The sequence below is a fragment of the Dicentrarchus labrax genome, unplaced genomic scaffold (assembly GCF_905237075.1).
Source record: "Dicentrarchus labrax unplaced genomic scaffold, dlabrax2021, whole genome shotgun sequence".
Taxonomy (NCBI): domain Eukaryota; kingdom Metazoa; phylum Chordata; class Actinopteri; family Moronidae; genus Dicentrarchus; species Dicentrarchus labrax.
This window is the reverse complement of record NW_026136722.1, coordinates 15,985,649-16,010,693: the sequence shown is the minus strand read 5'-3', so window position 1 is coordinate 16,010,693 and position 25,045 is coordinate 15,985,649. Positions and strand designations below refer to the sequence as shown.

The 25,045-nt window shown below is 40.3% G+C and overlaps 1 protein-coding gene across 3 annotated transcripts in view; it reads right to left on the bottom strand.

The window, feature by feature from the left end:
• asic2 (acid-sensing (proton-gated) ion channel 2) overlaps positions 1-25,045 on the bottom strand; it is a 339,024-nt gene that overhangs the window by 23,638 nt on the left and 290,341 nt on the right. For all 3 annotated transcript variants that reach the window (XM_051388343.1, XM_051388342.1, XM_051388340.1), the window contains one exon: positions 5,217-5,367. In XM_051388343.1, coding sequence (XP_051244303.1) covers positions 5,217-5,367 — 151 coding nt within the window. The remainder of the gene's footprint in view (positions 1-5,216; positions 5,368-25,045) is intronic.

Sequence of the window (25,045 nt, the reverse complement as noted above, 5' to 3'; positions counted from 1 at the left end):
CTGCAGTGATTGGCTCTGCAGTGATTGGCTCTGGTGCGCATGTGGCTATGGTGTTATAATAATATTTCATTTTCTTTTTTGTAATGGTAAAAAGAGCAAGAGAGACAGAGAAATCCCCACAGACTCCCTGCAATGATGCTAACTGGCCTGTCATTGAACACAATGTTGCTCAGCTTCTTCACTGGGACAGGAGGGGCACAGTGATGGGGAGACAGGAGGGGTACAGTGATGGGGAGACTGGGGTGCTGCTGACTCACCTGTTGTTAAGTCTGCTAAAAGGGGCAGGGACAATGATTTAATATGAATATCTTGCTAAACGTTTCCCTGAACTGATAAAATGGTGATTAAATGTAGGCTAACACTAGTCTGTAGCTGGCTATCTTATTTCACTATGGACATTAAGCCAACAGGTTAATACCACTCACAGACTAGAGGCTCCTTTCTTGGTGAAACACTGGGTTACAGACTGACATCCTTTCCTTTGTCTTTCCACTCTCTCTTTTCTCTCTTTCCTTTTTTGAAAACCAGATTTTGATTGACTAGTTAACATTGTGATCACTGTAGTTCTGGCGCATCTACTGACTGCAATAAACACCGTCACTGATAAGTGCGCTAAAGCAGAACCAAACCATTTCATGCAGATACAGGGGGGTGGTCGGGCAATATGCATGTTTACTTTTTGATCGATGGGGATATTTAACTTTTACTGCCAAAAACAAGTAAAAACAAAGAGATCATTAATTTTATTATTATATTTGAAATATATATATACTGAATGATGATGGTTTAATAATTTTATATTAGTTTTTACCTATTTTTTGGGGCCCCTGTCAGTCATGGGCCCTTGGAATTGTCCTAACTTTTCCCCCTGGAGCCCCTGCTCATAATACACTGCCTTTCTCCACTTTTAGCTTATTGTTTGGTACATTGTTCCACTTTAAATGTAGTACTTCAAATATTGACTACAAACCTTGATTAGGCACTTTCCATATACACCAATCTCAGCTTAATTCTTAAGCCGAGGCTGCAACAGAGAAACTGTCACATCGTGCCAAGCTAAGACATTGTGTTTGCACAAAATGTTATTGTTCTAATAAATTTACTTTGTGCAACCATAGAGACAAATCACATTTTGCAGCAAGACTGAAAATGAAAGAAAATGTCCTCTCAACAGCAGCAAATGAGAGCTGCTTCCAGAGAAAGCTTTTGTCCCTCATCTGCATGCAGCTGAAGTTCACCAACATCAGCATGAATTAAAAATACATCATTTTAGGATAATACTAAATATTAAACAGCTACTGTGTGCAGTCATTTGTCCTCACCAATGAGAGAAATTGTCTGCTGCACTAAAAGAAAAACACACCGACCAAACACTACAAAGGGAAGCGACATAAGTAGAAAACATAGAAGGTTCAAGGATTTTCCTGCTCGCACCTTGCACACAACCTGTTCTTGAACAAACATCCAACCTCAGAGTGCTTTTTACCATTGTTTGATTTAATAACAGCAGTCACAAATAGCACAGACGCATGGCGAGATTTTAGCACTACACTCAAATGCTTGTCAGACTTTACTCGCCTGTTTGCCAAATAAAATGGGAGCCAAGATCTGAGATGATGGATTGACGGAAAACAGAAAAACAGAAGGAGGCTGGTGGGGAGATACAGAGCAAAGTGAGCAAAAGGGAGACTCGATGTAACATGTCTCTCATTTTCAGAGAGTTCAATAACTCAATAAGTTCTTGCATATTTCTCACAATCTGTATCACTGCATCAATGATTCTGTTAAAAATACACAGAAAGTGGGTGAGTGCAATGTAACTGGTTGCTTGGGAACTCAGATTTTCGGTCAAGTTAAGTTCCTGTACTTGGGTTCTGATTTGATCTAAAATAAAACTCTGTGACGTGTAGGATTTTTTAAAAAAGATGTTAGTGTGCATATAAGAAGAACTTCCTCACACTGTCACAGGCTGTGATGTGTTTGAAGGGCTTTTCTCCGCACTGCAAACATTTTTGTAGCTGTACTGCTGAAGAGAAATGTGGTGGGTGCAGATTACTTTGATCAAGACTGCTTGACAAATCTGAGATCAGAAAGGCCTGTCCAACGTCGAAATTCGAGATGACTTTTTAAAAAAAGGTCAAGGTGTAGCTGGAGTTTTCCCCCAAAGATGAAAGATTTGAAAGTGTGTGCAAAGATGAAAAAAAAATAATTTACATTACAAAAACTGTTTGTCAGCGTGCACGTCCTGGGAGCTACTTTTAATTAATTTCAAGTTACTACTCGAGCATTTCTGAAATAAGCAATCCCAAAAACAAAAAGCTTGTGTTTGGGATTGAAGCCCAGGGAGGGCAACATGTTTTCACAGAGATGCAGACATCCGTTAAACCTTCTTTGTCTCATCTGGCTTCCATATAATAAGAAATTGAAGGAAACACACTTGTGGGCAAACAATCCTCTGATTTAGAATCTTAATCAGCTAAATTGATTTCCTGGTGACCTTCGTGTGGATATTTAAAATTTACACACAAAAAACAGTATGGAAGTAACATCATTGGGCAGTTTGGTCAGCAGCACAGTGAGGAGAAAGATGGGTATCTAGGCAACAGGCCATCTGTTTTCTCCCACCACTCAAACTTATATCCGTCTTGATAATTTTTCACAACATGAAACATGCTGTTTCTTAATGTTTGTCAATCACAATACAGTGAAGAGGAATATCGTGGCAGCTCCCTGGACAGAGCTGTGTCCTAATAGCACCCAAGAGACTGACTGCTGGCCTCTGGATGACTGACAATAAGAAAAGAGGGGAGATGGTGTTGGGGCTGGATGGAAAAAAAGGTAATTGGTGGGAGGAGATGAGGGAAGAGTCCCTGCAGTATGTGCCCATCATGCCTACACAGTGCAGGGACCTGGCTCCGCCAAGGAGACACAGCACTCCCTACTGAGGCTGACTCAGCTCATCGGGGCTAATTAAACCACGCAGGGATAAACAAGGGCACTGGAAACTGGAGCCTGCCGGGAGACGGAGCTCCACATGCTGTCAGGGTGGTGGCTTTAGTACAGCCTGCTCAAACGGAAATAAAACCAACAGGAGTTCAGGACCGGGGGCTGGGGGACCTGCTGTGCATAGAAGAACATGAGGAGGATTGATAGGAGGCTGACTTTTTGATGATGGATCTTCCTTAAGTTGGGTCCAGAGTAAATAATGTCCATCTGCTGCACCGCTCGTAGCTTGGCTAGCTGCTATGGGAACTCCCCTGTCTGCCCTTCCACTGGTTCAGACGTGAGCCGGCCATTCAATGAGCTTCACTGTGGAACCACTCAGGCAGCAAGCCTCCCTGAAAAGACTAAATCTGCACCACTAAAGAGATCTCTCACACGCACATCAGTATTGAGGATAACATAAAGCTGCCCGACTTTAGAATGAAGATCATCAAACAGGCTCCACTTAAAAGGGTTTTGAATATGTATTATGATCACTGAGAAGTTTACAGGAAAATATGATCACAGCCAGTCAGAACTGGAGGTGCAGCGACTGACAATGTCTCACTGAGAGTGAATACTATGGCAGAATAATCCTGTTGTTCATTCAACAGCGTAACAAGAAGTGCTTCAACTGAACTGAAAAGGGTGCAAACAAATCAGCCTTTTAGTGATTGTGTGAGCAAATCCTTCAGGAGGTAGGACACTGCCAGGAGTACAGTCATAAAGAACAGTACATAACAATTGTTAACCATAGCAATAACCATATTAATTCACCTGATATACATGTATAATATCCAAAACAATGTAGTTGTTTGAGGGAAATTAGCTGAAAAAAACAAAGCTGATAAAGATCATCTGATACATCTTTAAATATAACACGTTTCTGGAGCTTTATTTGATTTAAAATGTAATAAGAGTTTCTGGGTGTGAAACTGTCCCTGAAGTGATTTCATAAGGAGGACAATTCATTTCTGTGTTAATTATGGCTAAATTAAATAAAGTGTATGAAATAATACTTGTGTCCCTGAGCCTTTGTGTGGGAAACAATTGGGGAAATACAATTTTAAATATTTTATTTGATTTTCATCATTGTCTCATATTCGGCTATATTTCATTACATGCCAGTATACTAAAGACAAAAAGAAAGATAGAGATGAGAAAGAGGAGCACACTGTGGAAGGCTATGGTTGCCAGTGACGTGTTGCAGCCTCTGTAAAATGCATTATATTTGACATTACATGATAAGCGAGAGCTTGAAGCTCATTTAGAACCAAGATGTTTGCGGGAATGACAAAAGTAGGCTCAGTGGGGTACAAACGTTATGCTAGTCTGGATGTACACAGCTGTTCAAGACAGGAAGGACTGACTGGTGGATAACTGCGCTGGCTCTGTATGGGTCCACTCAGCGTACCTGAAGCAATCCACCAACACCAAGTTTGGTGGTAAAAGTCATTAAATGTAACAAAATGTTACTGATGGAGGAATTATATAACAAAATCAAAAACACAAGTAGAGAAGAAGAAAGAGAGGAGACAGAGACGTGATATTCTTAACTTCATGAACAGAAATTTGAATCACTTTTGTTGCTCATCCTGATTTCTAGGCTGGAACTGAAATACAGAAAACAAAGAATAGGCCTAATCATCAAAACAATTTTTGAAAAGGAAACAAGAAGAATATATATACTTTATTAATCCCCTATTGGGGAAATTCTTCTTTTCGCTCTTTTTATTCTTACACACACACACACACACACACACACACACACACAGACTGAAATACACACTTCATGCACTTGTGGACATGCAAACAGCGAGAGAGATGGTGGAGTGATGGACTCGCCACGTTAGCGGCACCCATGAGCAGTTTCTTGGGGTTAGGTTGCCTTGCTCAAGGGCACCTGGGCAGTGCAGAGGAGGAGAAACTGGCACCTCTCCAGCTACCAGTGCACACTCCCACAAGGCAACGTCTATTCTATTTGTCAGTCACCTGGCAACTGATCTCATGACTTAAACCACATGTTGAAAACACAACCTCATGAGTTCCATTTGAAGGCAGCACAAGATAAGAGCAAAGAAGAGAAGGAGGCATTTATTTTAGAGTGGCTCCTTCCTGAGAGAAGGAGAAAGGTTTGGCGAAGGGTGGTGGTATTTGGGATTTGAAGAGCAACATGTCCTAACTCTGATCTGTTCAAAGTCAGACAGGACAGGTGAGCAGGTGGTCGTGCCTACCTGTGTCCCCCCACACTGGCAGGTACTCGTCCTGCTGGATGTCCAGCATGATCTCCAGGCCGTTTCCCGTCCCTCCCTTCATGGTGGTCCGGAGCGTCTTGCCCTCTTCTTCAGCGTTGAACATGTAGCACTTCCCGTACCTGGTGAACACCTGAAAGGAGACAGAGACAGAGAGGACTGATAAGTGATGACTCAGTAACCTTGATGCACAGACAGACACACTGTGAAAACACTTGCTAATTGTCCATCGATGGAGCCAATTTATTACTATGAAATGAAATGTACCTGTATGATGAGTAGTATGAATAAGTGTTGTATCACTTTCAAACAAAATAGCACTCCAACAGCCAAACACTTTACTCCATTGCACTCCTTCTGTTTACAGGCATCGTCCCTACATGCCTTCGCTATGCATTCTACATATTGTTACTTTTAGGATAACACACTCTGAAATCATCATCATTTTGCATGTAATATACATTTTATAAGACTGTTTTTCTGGAATTGAAATTCAAAATTCTTATTATTTTTATTTCCTGTATGTTCTAACAATATCACAAATGTCTGTCAGTATACACAAGGTTACAACTTGGTGACATCAAAAAGTTTACTAATAATAGAAAACTGTAGGTGACAGGTGTTACTGTGAAGTGTATCTCTATGAAAAACGGTTTGGCAATGAAGGCTGCAAGAGAGGCCCTCTCCTTCACTCTCACATTATCTACCTTTCTTTCTGCCGGAGCCTTTAGCTTTTGAATTGTGCACAGCTCTTATTAGGTAAAGCCAGGCAACTGTAAAGACTGCAGAAAGGAGCAACAGGTCAAAAATACCAGAGGCAATTGTAATGTAGTGTAATGTAATGTAATTGCTTAAAAGCAGAGAGCACCTTACCATTACCAGCCAACAAAAATCAACAGGACTTCAGCAAACATTATAGAAACTCTTTATCCTCTCCATGTAGTGTCTCTGTGTGAACAATACAACACAGTCCTATTAAAGGTACTGTGTGCAGAGAACGATTTCTTCCTCCACTAATGTCTCTTTGTACCACCACCACTTCACCGAGAGCCACCAAATAGCTTTGAGGCATTTATGAATAATAGATTGAGTAAAAATTGCAGGGCTGCTTTTTTGAGTAGTATATGTGTATGTGTATGTGTGTGTGTGTGTGTGTGTGTGTGTGTGTGTGTGTGTGTGTGTGTGTGTGTGTGTGTGTGTGTGTATGTGTGTGTGTGTGTGTTTGTGTGTGTGTTTGTGTGTGTGTTTGTGTGCAAATGAGACTGCAGATGTGAGGTCTCCATTCATGAATAGTAATCACCATAACTACCATCCACTTCGATCCCACAATGACTGATTGAAAGGAAGTGACTGATGGAAATGGTTTAATAAACCAACATCAGCAATGCCTTCTATCAGCAAAATTATAATTCAAACATCAATATGATGTTCTCAAGTGACTTACAGATTGAAATATAGCCCGACTTTACGATAAACTAACAGCATCTGTATTGGGATATTTTTTCTGAGTGAGGAAAATTGCATATTGATGCAAATGTGGAAATGGAAACGTATGCAGAATCAGCATACGAGTGGATAAGCCAGACCTGGCACACACTGTGATTGGATAACTTAAAATTCTGAAGGAAGAAATGTGCCAACAAGTGGACATGTCCCCAAGCTCTGCCTCATCCTGCTATCTCAAGCTGTACAACAAAAAGCAGGAGACGAACCCTTTTTTGCGAGTCCATACAGTAAGCTTCTCCAAACTTCTTACAGAATAAGTAACGTTAGCCAAGTTAGCAAGGATACCCAAAAGTATCCCTTGCATGTCGAAGCAACTCCTCAGAATATAAAACATTGCTTCAATATTTGTTAAAAAGCCAGCTAGCTCCACTCGCGTGATTTGCATATCAAGATCAGATCACAGTGCAGGCAGAATCAATCAAAAAGGACCCTAATTAATCTCATTTGTCATTATCCACATGACTTCCAGATGCAGTGAGTAGTTTCCTCCATCTCCCAGAATGACTTTCAACAACTTCCAAACAATCATGCAGCCTTCATGCAATGTCAGAGTTAATATAATTACTACATTTTAATACAGATTGAGTCAATATTAACTTGGTGACTTGGAAACTCAGGAAGCTTTGATTTATCCACAGAAACAATATAGCAATGTACAAAATAGAAAACAAATATCATGTCAGACAATGTCTATTATTAAAGATAATTAAATACAAATTCAGGGGATATAGTGCTATATCCACCTTTATACTCAAATAACCAACTTGTGACTTGATCAGTTCTAATTCAAAACGTTAAGTTAAAATTCCCTTCCATCCCACAGGATTTTATCACAGTTACAGACTTACACCCAGCTGTTTGTCTTGTAGATGGAAACAAAAATGCTGATTGTGGTAATTATGTGTTAATAAAGATCAAGAGGCACTCCAGTCGACAAGAAAAGGATTTGTGCCTTTTACTAAAAACTACCATCTTTAATTGCAAGCAGAAATATTATTAATCTCTGCACGAAATCTCCTCCCATGATTGTTCAGGACTGGTTAAAGATGCTGAGACTCTACAGAAAGAAATACTTTGTCCTCACTTTCGAGGAACTGAAACCTGCCTGATGTTTACCACTGATGTTATATATTGCTGAAAAAGACAACAACAAAATGGAAGGCAAAGTGCACCGCCGGTAGCTGTGTTTTCAGTGCTGGATTGGATGGATTTTTCATTTCATGCTCCTCCTCCTTTATTGACACTGGCCTTCTCATGGATGGTTTACTGACATGATTGATCGACTACCTAATACCATACTGCCACAGAGGTGGCGCAGATCGGAAGAATATGAAGTACCACATTACAGGTTCATTCACCTATGCTAAACAGAGGTGCTCCCGACAGATATGTATCTGCACAAAATAAATGACACGTTAGGAGTGCCGGAGCGTTGTGAAGAGGGCAGCAGATAAATATTCATGGCACCATCACTCCTCGTTTGCAGGTACAAGATGTGGTGGGGGTTTTTATTTTTTCATTTTTTTTTATTTATTCTGCACTCACACACACTCCTCAGCACAGAGGAGACACCGCACAGGTCTCATATGGTGTGGTGTGACCTAAAGTCTGATAACAACTTTACTGCACAGAATCCAGTTTCATTAGCAGACAACAGTGTGTTGACGTGGACCACATAACCTTGACTTAATCCTGAATGAAATCTAATGATGCCTCAGATGAACTTCATTTACGCAGCTGTCCAAACCCTCCAGAGATTGAAGTGTTCCATTTAACCCTCCCTGGCTAATTGGTTGAAGATTATAGCATTAAGCGTAATTATCCAACAATCATTTGCTGTTCCATTATATTTGCGTGCGTGTGTGATGAAAGCACTGCTTGGACTCTACCACTGATAGCTTTTTTCTTTCTTTTCTAAGCAATTGGCTCCCAAGTGTCTACTGTCAACATCTCTCTCGCCCCCAGATTTCTTATATAGGGAAGAATAGCTTTCATGGGGACACTACTAGCCCCTCTTTCACGTCTTTTGTCAAGAGTGATGATGTTTGACAGACAGGACCAGGGCCGGGTCAACATCCCATTAGACCTCAGCCAGACACAAAGGCTCCTCTTCAGTCACTGGATGACAAAGACACTAACAAGACCTTGACAGTGGGGTTGTGTTATTTTGCGAATGCTCATGGCTGACCCTGCCTCTGTCTCTCCCTCTTTCTCACTTCTCTCCTGATCTGCCGCCTCAGGTAGAGCTGTCAGATGGGAGAAGGTAATGAGTTCTCAAACCTGTCCAGAAATGTAGAATAGCGGAGGAAACACTGCCCTGACTGAAAAAAGCATAATGGTAAAAAGACTTATCAGTTCTCATTTAACGAGTAAATTGCACCAGTGAAAAGGCAAATAGATAATATCGACTATCACCGTCTGCATGAGGATGTGTGTCCCAGTTGTCATCTCAGTCGGTGAAGGAGAAGATTGTCATTAATAAACAAGGCTATGATAACCTATGCTTGGGTGGCACTTGATCAATGCCAGCGAGTCAATACAGATTTCCACCAGTTATTTGATTACTTGGTGTCCACGTAACCTCCCTAAGGTGTTCTCTCAGCTTTTATTAAAGCTACAGAGCTTTTTAGCATCTTTCAGCTCATTGTTTTGTTATTTACGGCCTGTTACTTCCCTGTTTTGGTTTACTACCACACTTACAAGGTTTCCAGCAGCAGGCAACAGTTTAATGTGAAAAAACTCAAACACAGTTAGCAACTAGCTGGTAAATTTAGCAGCTAAAGAGACAGATATTTCCCTTAGAAGCTGGTGATCAAAACCAAGACCAAAACAGAGTTAAAAGGAGAGTGAATATTGGACTTGCCTTCCTCAGGTGGCAAGAGATATGACTCCAAAGAAATGCCAATTTTGCTCTGTGTCGGTTAGATGTGTAAATAGACAACTGCTTGCTTTTACTTTAGCATTAATCTATAATGTGCTAATTTATCCATGTTTTCATTAACCTTGCAAGGCAGCTGGACTCACAAGATCATGAAATCATGTGAGAAACCATCTGGCTAGGCTTCAGTCAATGCATTTGTGGCCAATGCGCTGGGCGGCTGTGGCTCAGAGGCAGAGCGGGTCGTCCACTAATTGGAAGGCTGTTGGTTCGATCGCCGGCTCTTCCCGCCACATGTCGAAGTATCCTTGAGCAAGATACTGAACCCCAAATTGCTGCTTGTGAATGTGTATGAATGAGTTAGTTTCTGTTCGATGGGCTTTGCCATCGCTGAGTGAATGTGTGTGGAAGGGCGAATGTGGCATGTAGTGTAAAAGCGCTTTGAGTGGTCGGAAGACTAGAAAGGTGCTATACAAGTACAGGTCCATTTACCATTTACCATTTACTTGACCAATCAGTGTCCTATGAGGAAGTACCGGCTGTTACAGGGGTGGACGCTAGGTGTTACATTTTTAACACTGTATTGTATAAAATGTCAAAGAAGTTAAACTCGGTTACTCGCATTAGTTTACCCTTTTCCAAGCCAGAGGCCTGAGAGCCGACCTGCAAGCAAGAGCACGCGGAGGTCTGCTGCCAATTAAAATTACTTTTGACTGACAAAACACATCTCATTAGTATTCACAGCTGCAAGTGTAAAGCGCAGAGCTGCAAACATGGCATGACCTCGTCTGTTTGTCGTGTACCACCTCCCACTGAGTAGAAGTCAAAAACGATATGGCCATTAGCGTATATTCCTGTCATAATGAAAGGTCAGTTGTTTGCACCGACCACCCACAAATCCGATTATAAAACATGCCCCTGGTAATAAAAAACTGTAAATATATGTGTGCATGAATGGAGAAAAGTTTTAATTGCTGTTCCTCTGAATGTCTGACTTTGAAGTACTAACTAAGCTCTTCATCTTGGACTCTCACAGACCCCTACCATTCTGAATGCATCTTGCTTTCTTGCATACAATCCTATTTTGTTATCAGTGCTTTGCAAACGGCTTGCTGACGTGATGCCAAAAGACTGGCAGCTTATTGCTCCAGAAAGGGGATGCTATCTTTTCTTTATTTTGTGCTCCCATTCCCACTGGCCCCTTATTTATCTCCTTCTGTCCAATTTAGTGTCCAAGCCATCAAAATACCCTGAAGTGCACCACCATATTTATAAATCCAACTTTTAATGTTACTGACACAGCAAAGCCCTATCTAGCACAAGGAAGAGCTTTGCCATATTTGCAAATGGCTCCTGTTCAAACATCTTTTTCATTATTTGCGCTGATTCAGTGATGCAGACAGACCATCTTCTGTTTAAATCAATAAACAGAAAGACCAGATTATGAGTACATTGCATTTGTAATATTACAGCCCGTTTGAGATTGGATCTAGTTTCCTGAAGAGCTTGTTCATCAGGTACTGCATGCTGACCTTGCTATAACTTTCTGTCAGTTGTGTTGTACTTGCACTATTATAACGTAGCCATTCTTTTGCACAAAAATACAGGGAATGTTCCTGGGATCTGTATTTATTTTTTGTTGGATGATATTACACTGTCACACCTTTTATATTTTTCCATTATAGAGTAAGAAGGTAATAAGACATTTCTCTCACTCATCCCATTTGCTCTGCTGGCAGGCAGGACATGAAGTGAAAAGAACGGAAGAGTAAATTTAAATGTTAAACTTAACTGTCTGCCAACGGGTTTTATCAGTTCTTATGAAGTGGCTCCAAGTTTCAAGGTTACACCGCTTTCGTATGAGCTGTCTATTGTGATCTTGTGTTATTGTTTGACAAATCAATATCCATTAAGAGAGAATTTAGCAGACGTTTTATGATAAAACCAAAGCAGAAAGAGAGAAAGCGAACAGAGAGGGTCTTTTATCCTCAAGGCTTACTGAAAGAAGAGGAGAGGAGTAAAGTTTATGAAAAAAGTCTTTGGGTTGCAAGGTGTGCACTTTCCCCGCTGCCGAGAAGTGGTTGTACTGCTGTGGGGATAAATAATGCAGAGGGCTGCTGCGTTAGCGACAGGGTTGGCACCGAGTTTAGGAAAGGAGGGGTTTAAGCACACACACACACATACAGCTGCCTCACTCATCATTATGGCTTTATGCATGCCACTCCACTACCTGCATGCCAAGCTAGCTTCCTGTGAAACTTAAATATTCTCACATCCCAAAAATAATTAAACATATTCCGCCATTTATGTGACGTGTTGGGAGTTTTATGGAACGCATTTATCATTGCACCTTAATGTAAGTTTACCATGCCAGTCAATAATATTTTATTTTACAAGACAGCACATCCGGCGATAGGACACAAAGGATTGCAGTCACTGCTGCCAGCGCGGTATTTATGCTCTCGCAGAGGAGGGAAAAGGGAGGGTGAAAGATGAGGATAAAAACTGCGAAGAGAGCGAGAGAGGTAAAAATGAGAGGAGGGAAATAGAGAAAGTGAGAAAATAGTCGGGAATCAAAAGAAAAACACCCCTATTGAAGGAAAAAGTGAATTAAATCCCTGTGGCTCAACTCTGACCAAGGTTATTGTCTTCAGCAGATTGTGTGTTGAATAATTATTTGGTGTAATGAAGTTAACATGAGGGTGGTTGTAGAAACATATAAGCTTTCACCACTGGGAGAACCTGATCGATTACCACACTGATTTTCGATGGGCAGCTGTTGTGTTCAGGTGTGTCTTCTACTATGATTTCCAATCAAATTCACCAGCATCTGAGACTCCTCCTCATCAAACTCTTTTTATCTTTAGTCCTTTAAAGTTCACATTAAATGGAAATCATAGTGCAATTTACTTCCACATATTTACGCATTTCCTGTTAAAACAGGGAGCTCGGGAGGGACTTGTAGAGCTGTCCCCCAGTCAAGCAGCTATAGTGGACTGACCCTGATTGTCGTGCTTTTGTATAGTAAGGCCCCATAGAAAACCAGGCTTTTGCTAACTTGCCAACAGATCAATCTGCATGGCTTAAAGTTTAAGATTGATTGACGGGGAAATGTCTTAATATTACTGGTTGAAATTGGTTAGTTTATACTAATGTAAGCATATTTTTTTAACGGGAAGAAAAATTTATTGAAAATTAAGAAATTGATTTTTTTTGGCATACATTGTTAAATGTATCTGAAAGTATAATCTTAAAGGGTTAAAAAGGCATTTCATTTGGGCTTTAAATATCCTTTCTAATATAAAAAGTCTAAACCGAATATCCACCAAGCTCAAGGATCAGCTTTTGTTTCATGTCAGACCCATTACGAAGCTGCAGGTGGAGGGTCCAGTTAACAAGAGAGCATGGACCCGGCTGGATCAGGATGGACAGGATCTAACAACAGCGTTGCAGTGTAATCCATCATCATATACTGAGGCTCCTGGCTGGCCAAAAAAGGTCATACTATCAACTTCAATTTAGTTTTAAAAAGGGACTGTTCAACATTTTTGGAAATGTGATTATTTTCTTTTTTTCAAATGAGAATATTGATAAAAATCATATGTGTGTAGAGCTGGATTCAGGATGTGGTTAGTCTGGTTTAACATAAAGACTGGAGGCAGGAAGAAATGTCTAGCTTGGCTCTCTGGGTGAAAATACCTCCTAAAATGGTGTTATTGTTATGATATGTCTTCCAGTGTTATTGACCAGGGTGTGTGGAAATAACTGGTGGGTCAGCACTAAGGTCAGACATGGGGACAGGTCTGAGTTGTCATTAGCAGGAATACACCAATCCAAAATGTTCTGTCCCGATACCAATTCTGGAACCTCAATTCTGGGTACCTGCCAGATACCAAGTACCAGTGCAATGATCTGTATAAATCACCGTGTAGAGTGAATTGCGATAATTTTAACGTAAGGTCACGTGACGCCCAGGGTGTTGGTGGCGTTTGAACAACTTGGTTGGCCAAGGAAAACACATTTTATACATGACATTTACAATCACGTCACGTCATGGCCGATACACCTGATCCACTTAATAACATCAATACTGATCCTTGATGGTGGCTTATAAGTAGAGATGTACCAATTCAATATCCAGGATCAGTATTGATGTTTTTAAGTGAACACAAACCGGGGGAGATGCCAGGAGAGCAGCAGTGGGGATGCTGAGTTGTGCCTCACTGAAATGATCCCAAAATGGTAAAACTGTGATTTGTTGTTTTGGACTCTGCAACAATTTGGAACTATGCCATCCACCCTTTTCACCATCAAATAAAAACTGAACTGCCTATATAAAGAAAATAGCAGGTGGCCAGAAAAGGCCCTACCAGCCAGATAGTCCATTCCTACAGCTACGAGTGAGTCAAGCCTCTCCCCCCAGGCCAGGGAAGCAAAAAATCACTCATGAGGGACAAACAGGAACATCAAACTTGCAACACGCTTGGCTAAGCTCTCAGGCTGTGGGCAACGTAAGTGGAAGATAAGGTAAATTTCCAACAGGAGCTCATGTACATGATAGGTAGAAATGCAAAAACAACTATTTTCAGTCTAAGGGGAAGTTATGTGTTGGATTTCTTAACAAACTGTTTATCCATCTGCTAAGGACTTCTGTGCTGCAACATGCATCTATAGCTCATGTTGCCAGACAAGTGGTTGAGCACAAGTTTTGGTTTTGGTCTTGGTAACACAGTGGTACCATACCTGGCAACCTCATTGTGACAAGAAGACTTCAGGATGATGTAAAAGTCATTGCTTCTGTTGTTCACCAAGAATAGTTCCAACTCATAACTCCTACTAATTCTACTGATGTACAGATTTAACAAATGAGACAAATCATGTTTATTGGACACCTACAAATTTAGAGGCATTTTAAGGTGTATTTTGTTTACTTTGATATTAATCCTCTCATCTCACTCACAGTAAAAAAGCTAATATGCATATTTCCCAAAATGTGCTCTAAAGCCAAAAGCCATCTCTAGCCTTAAAATTGTCCCTTTGGTTTTAAAAAGAATGTGTCAATCTTCTGTCTGTTCAGTATTCTATAGCAGAAAGGTCTGCTCAATAAGCTCCATAGCTTCAAAGGTAGTATGTCTCTATTGAAGAAGAGAAAAGGTGCATTAAAATGTATTTATCTTACAACTCTGTGCCCTGTGCCACTAATTATAGAGTGTACTACTCAAGGTCCTCAGGTTCAGCCGGTAACTCAGAAAGACATCAAATAAAAGAGAAGCTACTTTGGGTCGAACATCTTGTACCCCCTGAATAATAATTGTATTACTCTCCTTCCCTTCAACCACACTTTCTTCCTGCAGGTGCAGACAAATTTTAATATTAAAATGAGCTCTCTCTCGCTCTCTGTCTCTCCCAGCATGTCAGTCATGTCAGTGTGCAGAAAGCGTCCAGATATAGCTATGAACTACCAGCTGTCACCCCGAACTCATCAATCACATCACACACCCAGTCATTATTTTTAATAAGTCACCTCTCGCTGATGGCCAGTGGGGCTCTATCTTACCTGTCACACTCTGGCTGTCTCTGCTGGGGCTGAGTAATGGGCAAATAGTGGGGGACCTGTGGCAGCTCCTAATCATAGACAGGAACCAACTCATCTGACTGGATGACATGTCTTGTCTTCCTCACAATGGCATGTGGAGAGGATGTCAGTTCTGTGAGGCTGCTAAGATGTGCTTAATGCACTGCCAAGATTATAGCCATTTTCATCCGTGGCCTTCTTGCCAATAGGCTTTCTTGAAGAGAGACCTTCTGACATTTTTAAGGAATTTCAAGAAGAACCATCCAAGAGGACTTTGATGCCCAGAGTAAAGGACTGCTCTCCTGGTTTGTGACTTTTCTTCACATCAGTTCTTATCTTCGACAAACTCTGTTGATAAGCCCTGGTAACACGGTGGAGCTTCCTCAACCCTGCTATGATCAATACCAGCAGCAAAGCCTCATTATCCCTTAAAATCCAATGATGGTTGCAGTGGAGTTTCCAAATGGAGACGAAAAGATCGAAAACAAAATACCCATTAAGTCTTTCAATTTGGTAACAGTGGCTCTGGTCCCATCTGGCTCAAGTCACATGTGCTCTACAACCAGAGACACAATGTTTTGTCCAAATGCGGATCTGTTTTTACATCCAGTGCCAATGCCAGAAGTTAAGAGTGCAAAAAGCAAAAGGGTGTAGAGGGCAGACTGTTGGACTGGTGTGAGGCAAGTCTGACTTTTTTTTTACTGAACTTTGTGTCCAGGCACAGGACTGTAATTAACACATTTTAGCCATGCTAGCAGTGGCTCCATAGATAACAATGGTCCACCTAGGACCCAGGCAGTCAACTCGAGCTGCGTTGTTATACACACATGACATGCCTCACTCCATAATCACTAACCAAGTGCACCCTCCCAATCTGGTGGTCTATCTAAATTGCACAATTTCCCAGCTCTCCCTCTTCTCTGGCAATGCCGAGTTGTCTGACTAAACTTTGGTAATTAGCGAATGTTAACAAGCTTACGTGCTAAACTAAGATGGCGGACATGGTAAAGACTATACCTGCAAAACTGTAGCATGTTAACATATATACGCTGTCATGACAGATGGAATGTGTTTTCTGTTCCCCAGCTGCACATACATCCTTGGTTGTTTGTAAAAGAGAAACCAGTACATACTTGAGTTTGCCCCCAAAACCAATAAGTGCATCCATGACAGCCATAGACCTTGCACAATGGAGGTAGCAATTTGTAAAGTTGAACTTAAATCATGCACTGATATATTTTCTTATTGCTTTTCCTGTGGAAATTCTGTCCTATCTTATCTTATTCATGGTAGAACAGAGATACAGCAGATGTGTGCAAAATTGTGTGTGTGTGTGTGTGTCCTGAAGGTGTGAAAAAGAGTCATGTAAGAAGCCTCAGCAGCCTCTCTATGAAAAAAGATCTTGACATGGTGGTGTTTTTACAGGAAAGTAAACAATTAAATAACAGTCGACCAAAGGAGGATAAAATGAGAGGCCAGGAGAGGCAGTAACTCTTCCAGTATCCATACGTTTTCATCCTTGTGTAATTCCACCTCATCAATTTGCAATTTTAGCTTAGTTTCTCTGAAGATGAGGAAGAAGAACCCTGGGATGATAACGCAATGTAATGTACTGACCTGACAGCAGCTTGCAGCCATGCTGGAGCAGGATTTCGTATCTGCTGTGCAGCAGAGCCACTGGTCCGTGAAATAACACAGACAGAAATGAAATAACCACTGATCAGTGAGATCGCTAATGATTTTGGAGCTACAATTTGGAAGATTATGTACGACAGTAATCAAGGGAAAGAAGACAAGAGACGGTGCGTGTGCATCACCAAATTTGTTTTCACTGTCAGTCAAGAAAACAAAGTACAGAAATAACAAATGGGCCAAAAAAGCTGGAAGAAAAAGCAGAATCAAATTAGGTTTCAATAACTTCTTTGGCCTTTTTGTTTCAGTCATATTAAAAAAAGCAGGAAGAGGAGGGTAAAAATTGTGAAGGGTTGGGCTGATCAGAGAGCCGGGAGTGAGAAGATTCCCAGAAGATCATGTTCAACGCCTGCTGTTTTGTGAAACTATAATTACCACAACATTAGCAAAAATAATAATCAACTGCACAGCAACACCATCTACTAGCGAGTTAGCAACCAAGCAATTGGCCTTTTCCCCACAAATAATCAACATGTGAATTAACATAAATATAAAGCTGCATGGAGCCACAAGGGATGCTTACAGTGAGGTGGTTTTCTGTCAGCCCTGTTGTCCAACACCATAAAAATCAACTGAACCACATGAGGTTCTGTTTGACTGCATTATGTACAGTATTTTACTCCAGGACAATCACATAAAGGTTGCAAGGTATTATTCCACCATCATAAGATCCAAAATGGTACCTTCTGTAACACAGAGTTAATCACATCTTTTGCTTTATTTTGAGATGTGTTGCCACAGCAGCACAGACAGAATCTCAACTATATACCCCTGGAAATGAGCTCACCAACTATACAGCAAACCCACACATTTTATACACACCATGAAAACAGTAAGAACCAGTACTGAATGCACATGACCTGACTGTGAATCTCTGAATCTCTTATGTCCTACTCCTGAAGATACCACTCAACTCAGACAACTTGGACTGTACTTCAATTCACAGCCATCCCCAGAAGCAACATATCAAAGAGCAGGACGCTGTGTTATGATCAGACTTGAAGTTGTACTTCAAGTGGAGCTTCACAGGGATGGGTCAGAAAAACTGTCCTTTAGCCATGTTTTGTCAGAAAAATATGTCTGACATATTGATTGGCAGTGAAGAAGTGGATCATGATGCAGGGATGGTTCGATAAGTTTCTATGCACTCAAGCTGACATAGCCTGATTTCTAAAAGTTTTCTGGCCTGGTTCCAGTCCGCTGAACCAGCACAACCTCCATTGACTCAAATGGGTCTGGTGTTGTGCTTATTATCAGCTCTTTCCCCCAGCTGCCAAGAAAACCACCATTACAGATTTTAAGAATATCAACACAGCTTTACAAATTGTTGTAAGTTGACCTACAAAACTGACTTATCGTTTATGCAAATGATAAATTATCAGTTTAAGGGTCAGGTTATGTCCGAGCATCAGAGCAACTGTAGTTCGTAAGAAGCGTTGCCTGCCTACGTCAGAAATCAAGTGTTTGTAGTTGTTCCACAAGTTAGTGTAGTTGTATCATAATCTGCTCCTCAGTTCTCCTTGGTCCCTGTCTCCAGCCCTTGCTCAGTTCTCCCAGGCCATGTTCTTCCCTGCCTTTCTCATCACCTGACTGCCCCACCCATCCACACACCTGTTCCCATTTCTCATCAGCCCTGCGATAACCTAAGCTTCGTGCTCATCTCCCCACCTGCACCCCATTCCCCAATCAGCCTTCATTACATACACTAGTTCACTTTGTTCTTTGCCAGTTCCTTATGTTATACTGCTGTGTGCTTCGTGTCTTTGCCTGCCTTACCTGCATTTTTATTGGACTTTGAATTCCTGCCAGTTCCATACTGGATTTGTTTGCTTATGTTGGACCCTTGCCTGCCTCACCTTCTTAGAACCACTGAATTGCATCTGCTGCGCCTGTCGTCTGCATTTGGGTCCTATTCTGTGTTCCTGTTGCCCTATGCTCACCATGACAACTGGCCAATCATGGCAAAAAGAGGGTGTTAATGTCGAACTGCCGGTAGGTTACAGAAATGGTCAGACGCAGCTCCCTAGTAATACAATGTTGGAAAGGTGGTTAGGGTTCCTGAAGCTATTCAACCAACAAGCACTTTTGATGGAGTATACTGGCCGCTTAAACCTAACTTAATTTAGCAAACGTAATCTCTGCAGAGCTATGTCTCCAGCTTTACAGTGGTTGAGTCTTTCATACTAAAACGACAGATTTTAGGTTAGAGTTTAATTTTAAGGCAAGGCTACTGTCTGCTGGGTAAGCCCTGGAATTACAAGTGATATATTACAAGTGATATCCTGCATTCACTGTCACATAGTAATGGTTGATATTTTTTGTAGAAGATCAAAGCAGAAGGGCACTCAGAAGCTGTCTGTGAGGTTGGTGCTCTTACTAATGCCTGAAAATCGTAAAAGTGGGTGTGTGCATGTGGAGCATAACCAGCCCTTGTTGTCTATTGCGGGCAGGTTTGTGCAAGAGGACCATATGATTTGCATAGTAGTGAAATCAACTAACAATACAGCAATGGGTTCCATCTGCTGTACAGATAATATTACAGCAGCAGTGAGATGACAAGTGACATGGACAGCTAAATGTAATTGGGGAGCCATCTGCAGAAATGAATGTAGCTGATCTTGCATTTCCAATATGTCAAAACTGTGCAATGTCTCCCTCTATTACGATCCATCACACGGGAGTTCTCACAATGGAAGCCTTGGCTGCCTGTGAATTCATGGACGGCGCAGACAAAAAAAAAGTCAGATAATGTCTGCATTGTCTCATTCAGCTGCATGAAATTGGATAAAGTGATGGGAAATAGATGAACAGTAACGCTGGGAATCACTAGGAACAGATATGCCAAATATATAAAAAGACATTTCCCACAGTTTGTCATAGTCATACACGGGGGACAGAGAGAGTGGGGGGGAGGGATACTGACTTGAAATCAGATTAAATTATTGTCAATTGCTCTGTGTGTGTGTGTGTGTGTGTGTGTGTGTGTGTGTGTGTTTTTTCTGTATCCGTATCCAGCCATAGAGAAGTAAGCAGAGTGTATTGGCAGTAAAAGCCTTAAATTCCCTAAAAACATCCAATGAACAGATTATCAGTCATCTTGAGAAGCATTGTTAAATTTGTCTGCAGAAGTGTGTGGGTGTGTGCGTGGGTGTGGGTGTGTACATGCGGTAGGTGTTTATTGGCAGTCTGAGAAAATGGTTTCAAAGGCATCTAATGAGTAGATTAAGATTGATCTTGTTCTGAGTTAGAATTGGGAAAAGATGCTTTAAGATCCATTTTACTGCTGAAGGGACAGAAGCCTGATCCTGAAGGGCTATTTTCTTACTAATCCATTATTCAGCCTGCCAATGCCTTCGTGTCTCAAGTCACTGTGAAACTTTTGTGTATTAAAACGGACCACAGTCTCTCCCTAAGCTTAACCAAGTACTGCCAGTGTCATAAAACATAACCATGAAAAAATTGAATAATGCTGTTAACACTAAAAGTGGACATCATAAAAAATAAACAAAATGTTGTTTCACATTTTACTTTATTTCCTCGTTATGTTAATTGAAAACATTGCCATTGTGTTTCTTCCAAACATATTTGCTGTTGCAAATTATTTGCATATAAGTGCCATTTCTAAATGACAGGGTTGCACATGTATACCTATAACAACACATATGTTTGCAAGCTATATTAGCTAACAAATTAATAGAAGTGGGTGTTGAGAATAGCTCTGAATAATAACCAAAGGTGAAGGCATTAAATAACATGTTTTTTTTACAATATGGTGAGGCAGAGCTTGTGCTTTCAGGTGTGGCTAAGCCTCACAAAAGACTTTAGTGTGCAGTAAAATGTAAGCAGTGCATTAAAAAGATTAGCTCCATCTAAAAGCATGTACTGCAGCACTCTTTAAGAATGCAGCATTTTTGATAGTTAAACCATTAATACGCGCAATGCCCCAGAACCGGTTTCTCAGGTTGATCAGTTTCATAGACATTAAAGATTTAAGCTAAATATTTGTTCTGAGGAACTCTGTCTTTAAGGAGTAACTACATCCAGGTCAAAACTCCTGCTTGCACTCCCATCTGGTTCTTCATGTTCTATCTGTCTGCACCGTATACTATAAAACACTTAATGTAATGTGGCTGTGATGTGAAGGTCTGGAACTAGGCTCAACTTCATCCATGTCAAGAAACAAATATTGAGGAAGATATCCAGAGAGATAATTAACCACTGCAATGTGAAGCAGCTACATCTGGCCTGACCTGTTCACGCCAGGATGAAATATGTTGGCTCAGTCCACTCCAGTGTGATTTATTAGACTTTGCTGCAACAATAATGGCTGCAAAACAAGTTCAAACAACAGTTAAAACCAAATAGATTATGATGGCTATGTTCTTATGCCTGCCTGTACCTTCACAGCCTCATCCTTGAACAAGGTTTGGTCTTTAGAGCTTTTGGTAACACTGATCTGTCATGTAGTTACATCAGGAATACATCAATGTATCCAAACCTCTCCCCTGACATTATCAGCTGTTGGACAGAAAAGGACAAGCTTGCGCATTCCTTCGTTTTATGAAAAAAAAAAAAACATCCTATCAGTCCCAGAAAATGTCAACAACAGGGCAAGTACTCCCCTGGCTTCCACCTCCCACACAGAGGAAACTGACAAATGTCAGGCTTTCAATCACAAGCTGCTGGCCTTTCCAAAAGCTGTGAAAGTCAGAAACACACGTTTCACCTCCAGAAATAGGATAAAAAAGGGGGAAATGGAGACAATCACGGGTACAAACCGTCTATCACCTTTAGTACATCACCTTCACTAAATTAAGGAGTCATCACGCAACATTACCTCACTCAAATAAAGGACAAACACTGAATTTGAATGAAATCTCTGTGATTACACCCCACCCTCATACACACACACACACACACAAATGTATTGATTCTGATGGTTGAACTCGAGTCAATAGCTGAGTCCACGCCGCAGCAGCAGAAAGTCATAAGGCTTCTCCCCAAAAGACACGTGAACGCTCAGAGGTGGAGAGCAAGCCCATCTGTTCATGTACACGTCCATCTGTTCCCCAGATCCATCCTTTCCGCCGACATTAACATCTACACCGGCCTGTTCCTATGACTGGTTAACTGGGTTTTATATTATACACTATAATTAAGCTCTAATTAACTAACTGAAGCCGTCTGTTGACAAATTCTGAAACAGTGGAAACCTGAAATTGTGGTTTCTCTGTGCTTTTTAGTTTGAGATAGCATGGTTATGTGGTCAAGTCATAGATCATTTTAGTCTTTTTGTGCCAAATTCTGCATTTGTTAGTTACTATGCACTAACTTGGAGCTTTCAAGACACTTTGAATAGATGCTGATGCTGTGCATTGACCTAAATTGGGAGCAAGAAACTGTAAATAACTTGCTACAGGGAAAGTGGGATGATAAATGCAAGGTCTGGCATCCGGAGATTTATTGAGCTAAGAGGTTTTTCATTCAGTATGATCCCATTAAATGTGGATGAGCTGATATTTCTACTAGAAACTATTTAAAACTGATTGCGCAAGTATATGTTGCTAAATAAGAATTTAATTACAGTTAAGACTGCAACTAATGAGTATTTTCACCATCAAATAAAGTTAATATTATTTTTTAAAACCAACTGATAAATTGGTAAGTCTATAAATTGTCAGAAAATAGTGAAACATTTCCATAATAGTTTCTTTAAATTGCTTATTTTTTGACCAGCCAAGAAGATATTCAGTTGAAAGTTAAATTAATCAGGTAAACTGAAACTTCTCCTATCCTAGATCCAGCAAATGTTCCGTCCTTTTATTTGTTTAATTACAAAAACAATTAGTTATTTATCATAACGGTTGGTGATTAATTTTATCAATTAATTAATTGACCAATCAGTCACTTCACTAACTGGCATGAAAAAAAAAATGCTAAGAGGCTCAAAATATTCTATTATTCTCTCATAATACACTATACTATAGTATGTTATAACATATTATTACATAATACAGGCCTACTTTTATATTATCATCATATTAATACAGACATAGTTACATTATTACTTCTCATATTCTATCCTTTTATGCTGTTACAGTAATTTGTATCACAATACTTTCACATATAAATACTATATTACAGCATCTACAATAGATGTAGGATAATATCTCATGTGCTCCATCATACTACACTATATGTAGTGTCTAGTATACTGTACTTTGCTGACTTGCTACTACTAATCACACCATATGCCACTTTGCTTAGAGATGGTAACACACTATTAAATAGTCTTTGTTTTTATTTCTATTCTATTTACTTCCTATTGTGATTTATCAATTTATTTTTCTCCATCTGCACTTACCTCTCTGCCATTGTACTGCCTCAACATTAATCGATCATATCTTAAAGGTAAAAGAATGTGGACAATCAAAATATTGCATGTCAGATAAGGGTCTGTGAATAACACGGTGTGGTATCAAAGAGACTTTATGAGAAAAGACATCAAATCAACGTATAAATCGCATTACAGTCACTGAAACTGCAGGCGACTCATTAGTCCTCTTGCCATCTCCAGGAGCAGCATTTTTTAAATGCTATAAAGCATGACATAACCGAGACATTTTTGATGTGGATTGTGAATCGGTGCAGCATTTGTCATCTGTATGGGGTAACACTCAACATATCTGCCCTCCGGTGAGCCTTTATCATCAGCAGCAGGTGTGCCAGTGGGATTCCTCTCACTAACATTCATTATGCCTCTGCAAAGCTCAAGCAAGGCAAGAAAAATAGTTGCCCGTAGCAAATAATAGGATGCATTCCCACAGGGGGAATAATAACAATAAATAAGTAAAAAAACCTGACAGCTACTGGCTGATATTGACATATATATTGTTGCCCCATGCATGTGGGCATGGCAACGCCTCGGTGTGATGAATAATGATCTTTATTGGAAATGAGAATGATTAATGAGCTCCCCATCACTCACACAGAGACTGTATGCAGCACGACTGTGGTTGCCTGCGTACATTAAGTGTGAAATTTAAAGAGTACATGCTGCTGTGTGGGATGGGGGCGCTCTATGAATATTTAGTATTGTGTGTCTGTGCGTGTCTAGTCTAGTCAATGTGGCAATTATCTGATATTACAAATGGAAGAACAAGCGTCCGAGCCTTCCGAGTGAGAAATGAAACACTGTAGGATACAAGATTTTGTCTCAGAGTAGTCTCTCATTTGTAATAAATACACTTAAATAAGTTGATAACGTCACTGGACAAATCGTTCTCACAAACAGTCTCAGTTCAGATTGTTCCTTTGCCACAACATGAGCCACATATATATCAGGTTTTAGAGATAATGTCAGCTCGTTATTCTTTCTTTTGTATTTGTATGCTATCTCTACTTGTTTAATTCATTGCTCTCTGTCTGTCTCACAGTCTTATCATCACTCATTAAAATGGCCCTCATTTACTGACCAAACCTGTAATGACACACACACACACACACACACACACACAAACACACACCACAGTCCATTCCATTAATCACTTTATCTCTCAGATGCTGGCTCATAACTAACACCAATTACCTGATTGTATGAGAAAGGAAACAAGGGTGGGTGTTGTAGGTGTTGTCGAATATGAGGTATTGACAGACAGCGTGTCCCTCGCTTATTAAATGATCACATTTTACTGCACAGAAGATCCATCACACATTTTCCATCAAATTTATGAGCCGTTTTTAGAAGGCATTAAATTCAGAGCAAAAATCTGCTAATACATCATTTGAACCTTTAAGAAGAGGGACAGGAGGATACTAATGAGACCAGAACCTACACAGAAAAATAATAATGAGGTCAAACTGTTGGTTAACGATAGAGGATAAAGTGGATTAAGCTATAAAAAGGTATTTAATATTAAAGTTGATATGTATGTTTTTTCAAAGTCCTCCAAATAAATTATAGGATACACTGTCTGTTCATGCCGTCTAGAACGACACACACCAGCGTTTGCTGATCATTAAAATCATTTTCCTGCACTTTTCTGTGGAAGAATAAATCTGTTTTATTATCTGACAACACTATAATTAATGATTAGGTACAAACAAAAGGAAAGATAATAGTTTGAGTTAAAATTACTACTAAGACTAAGACTTGACTAT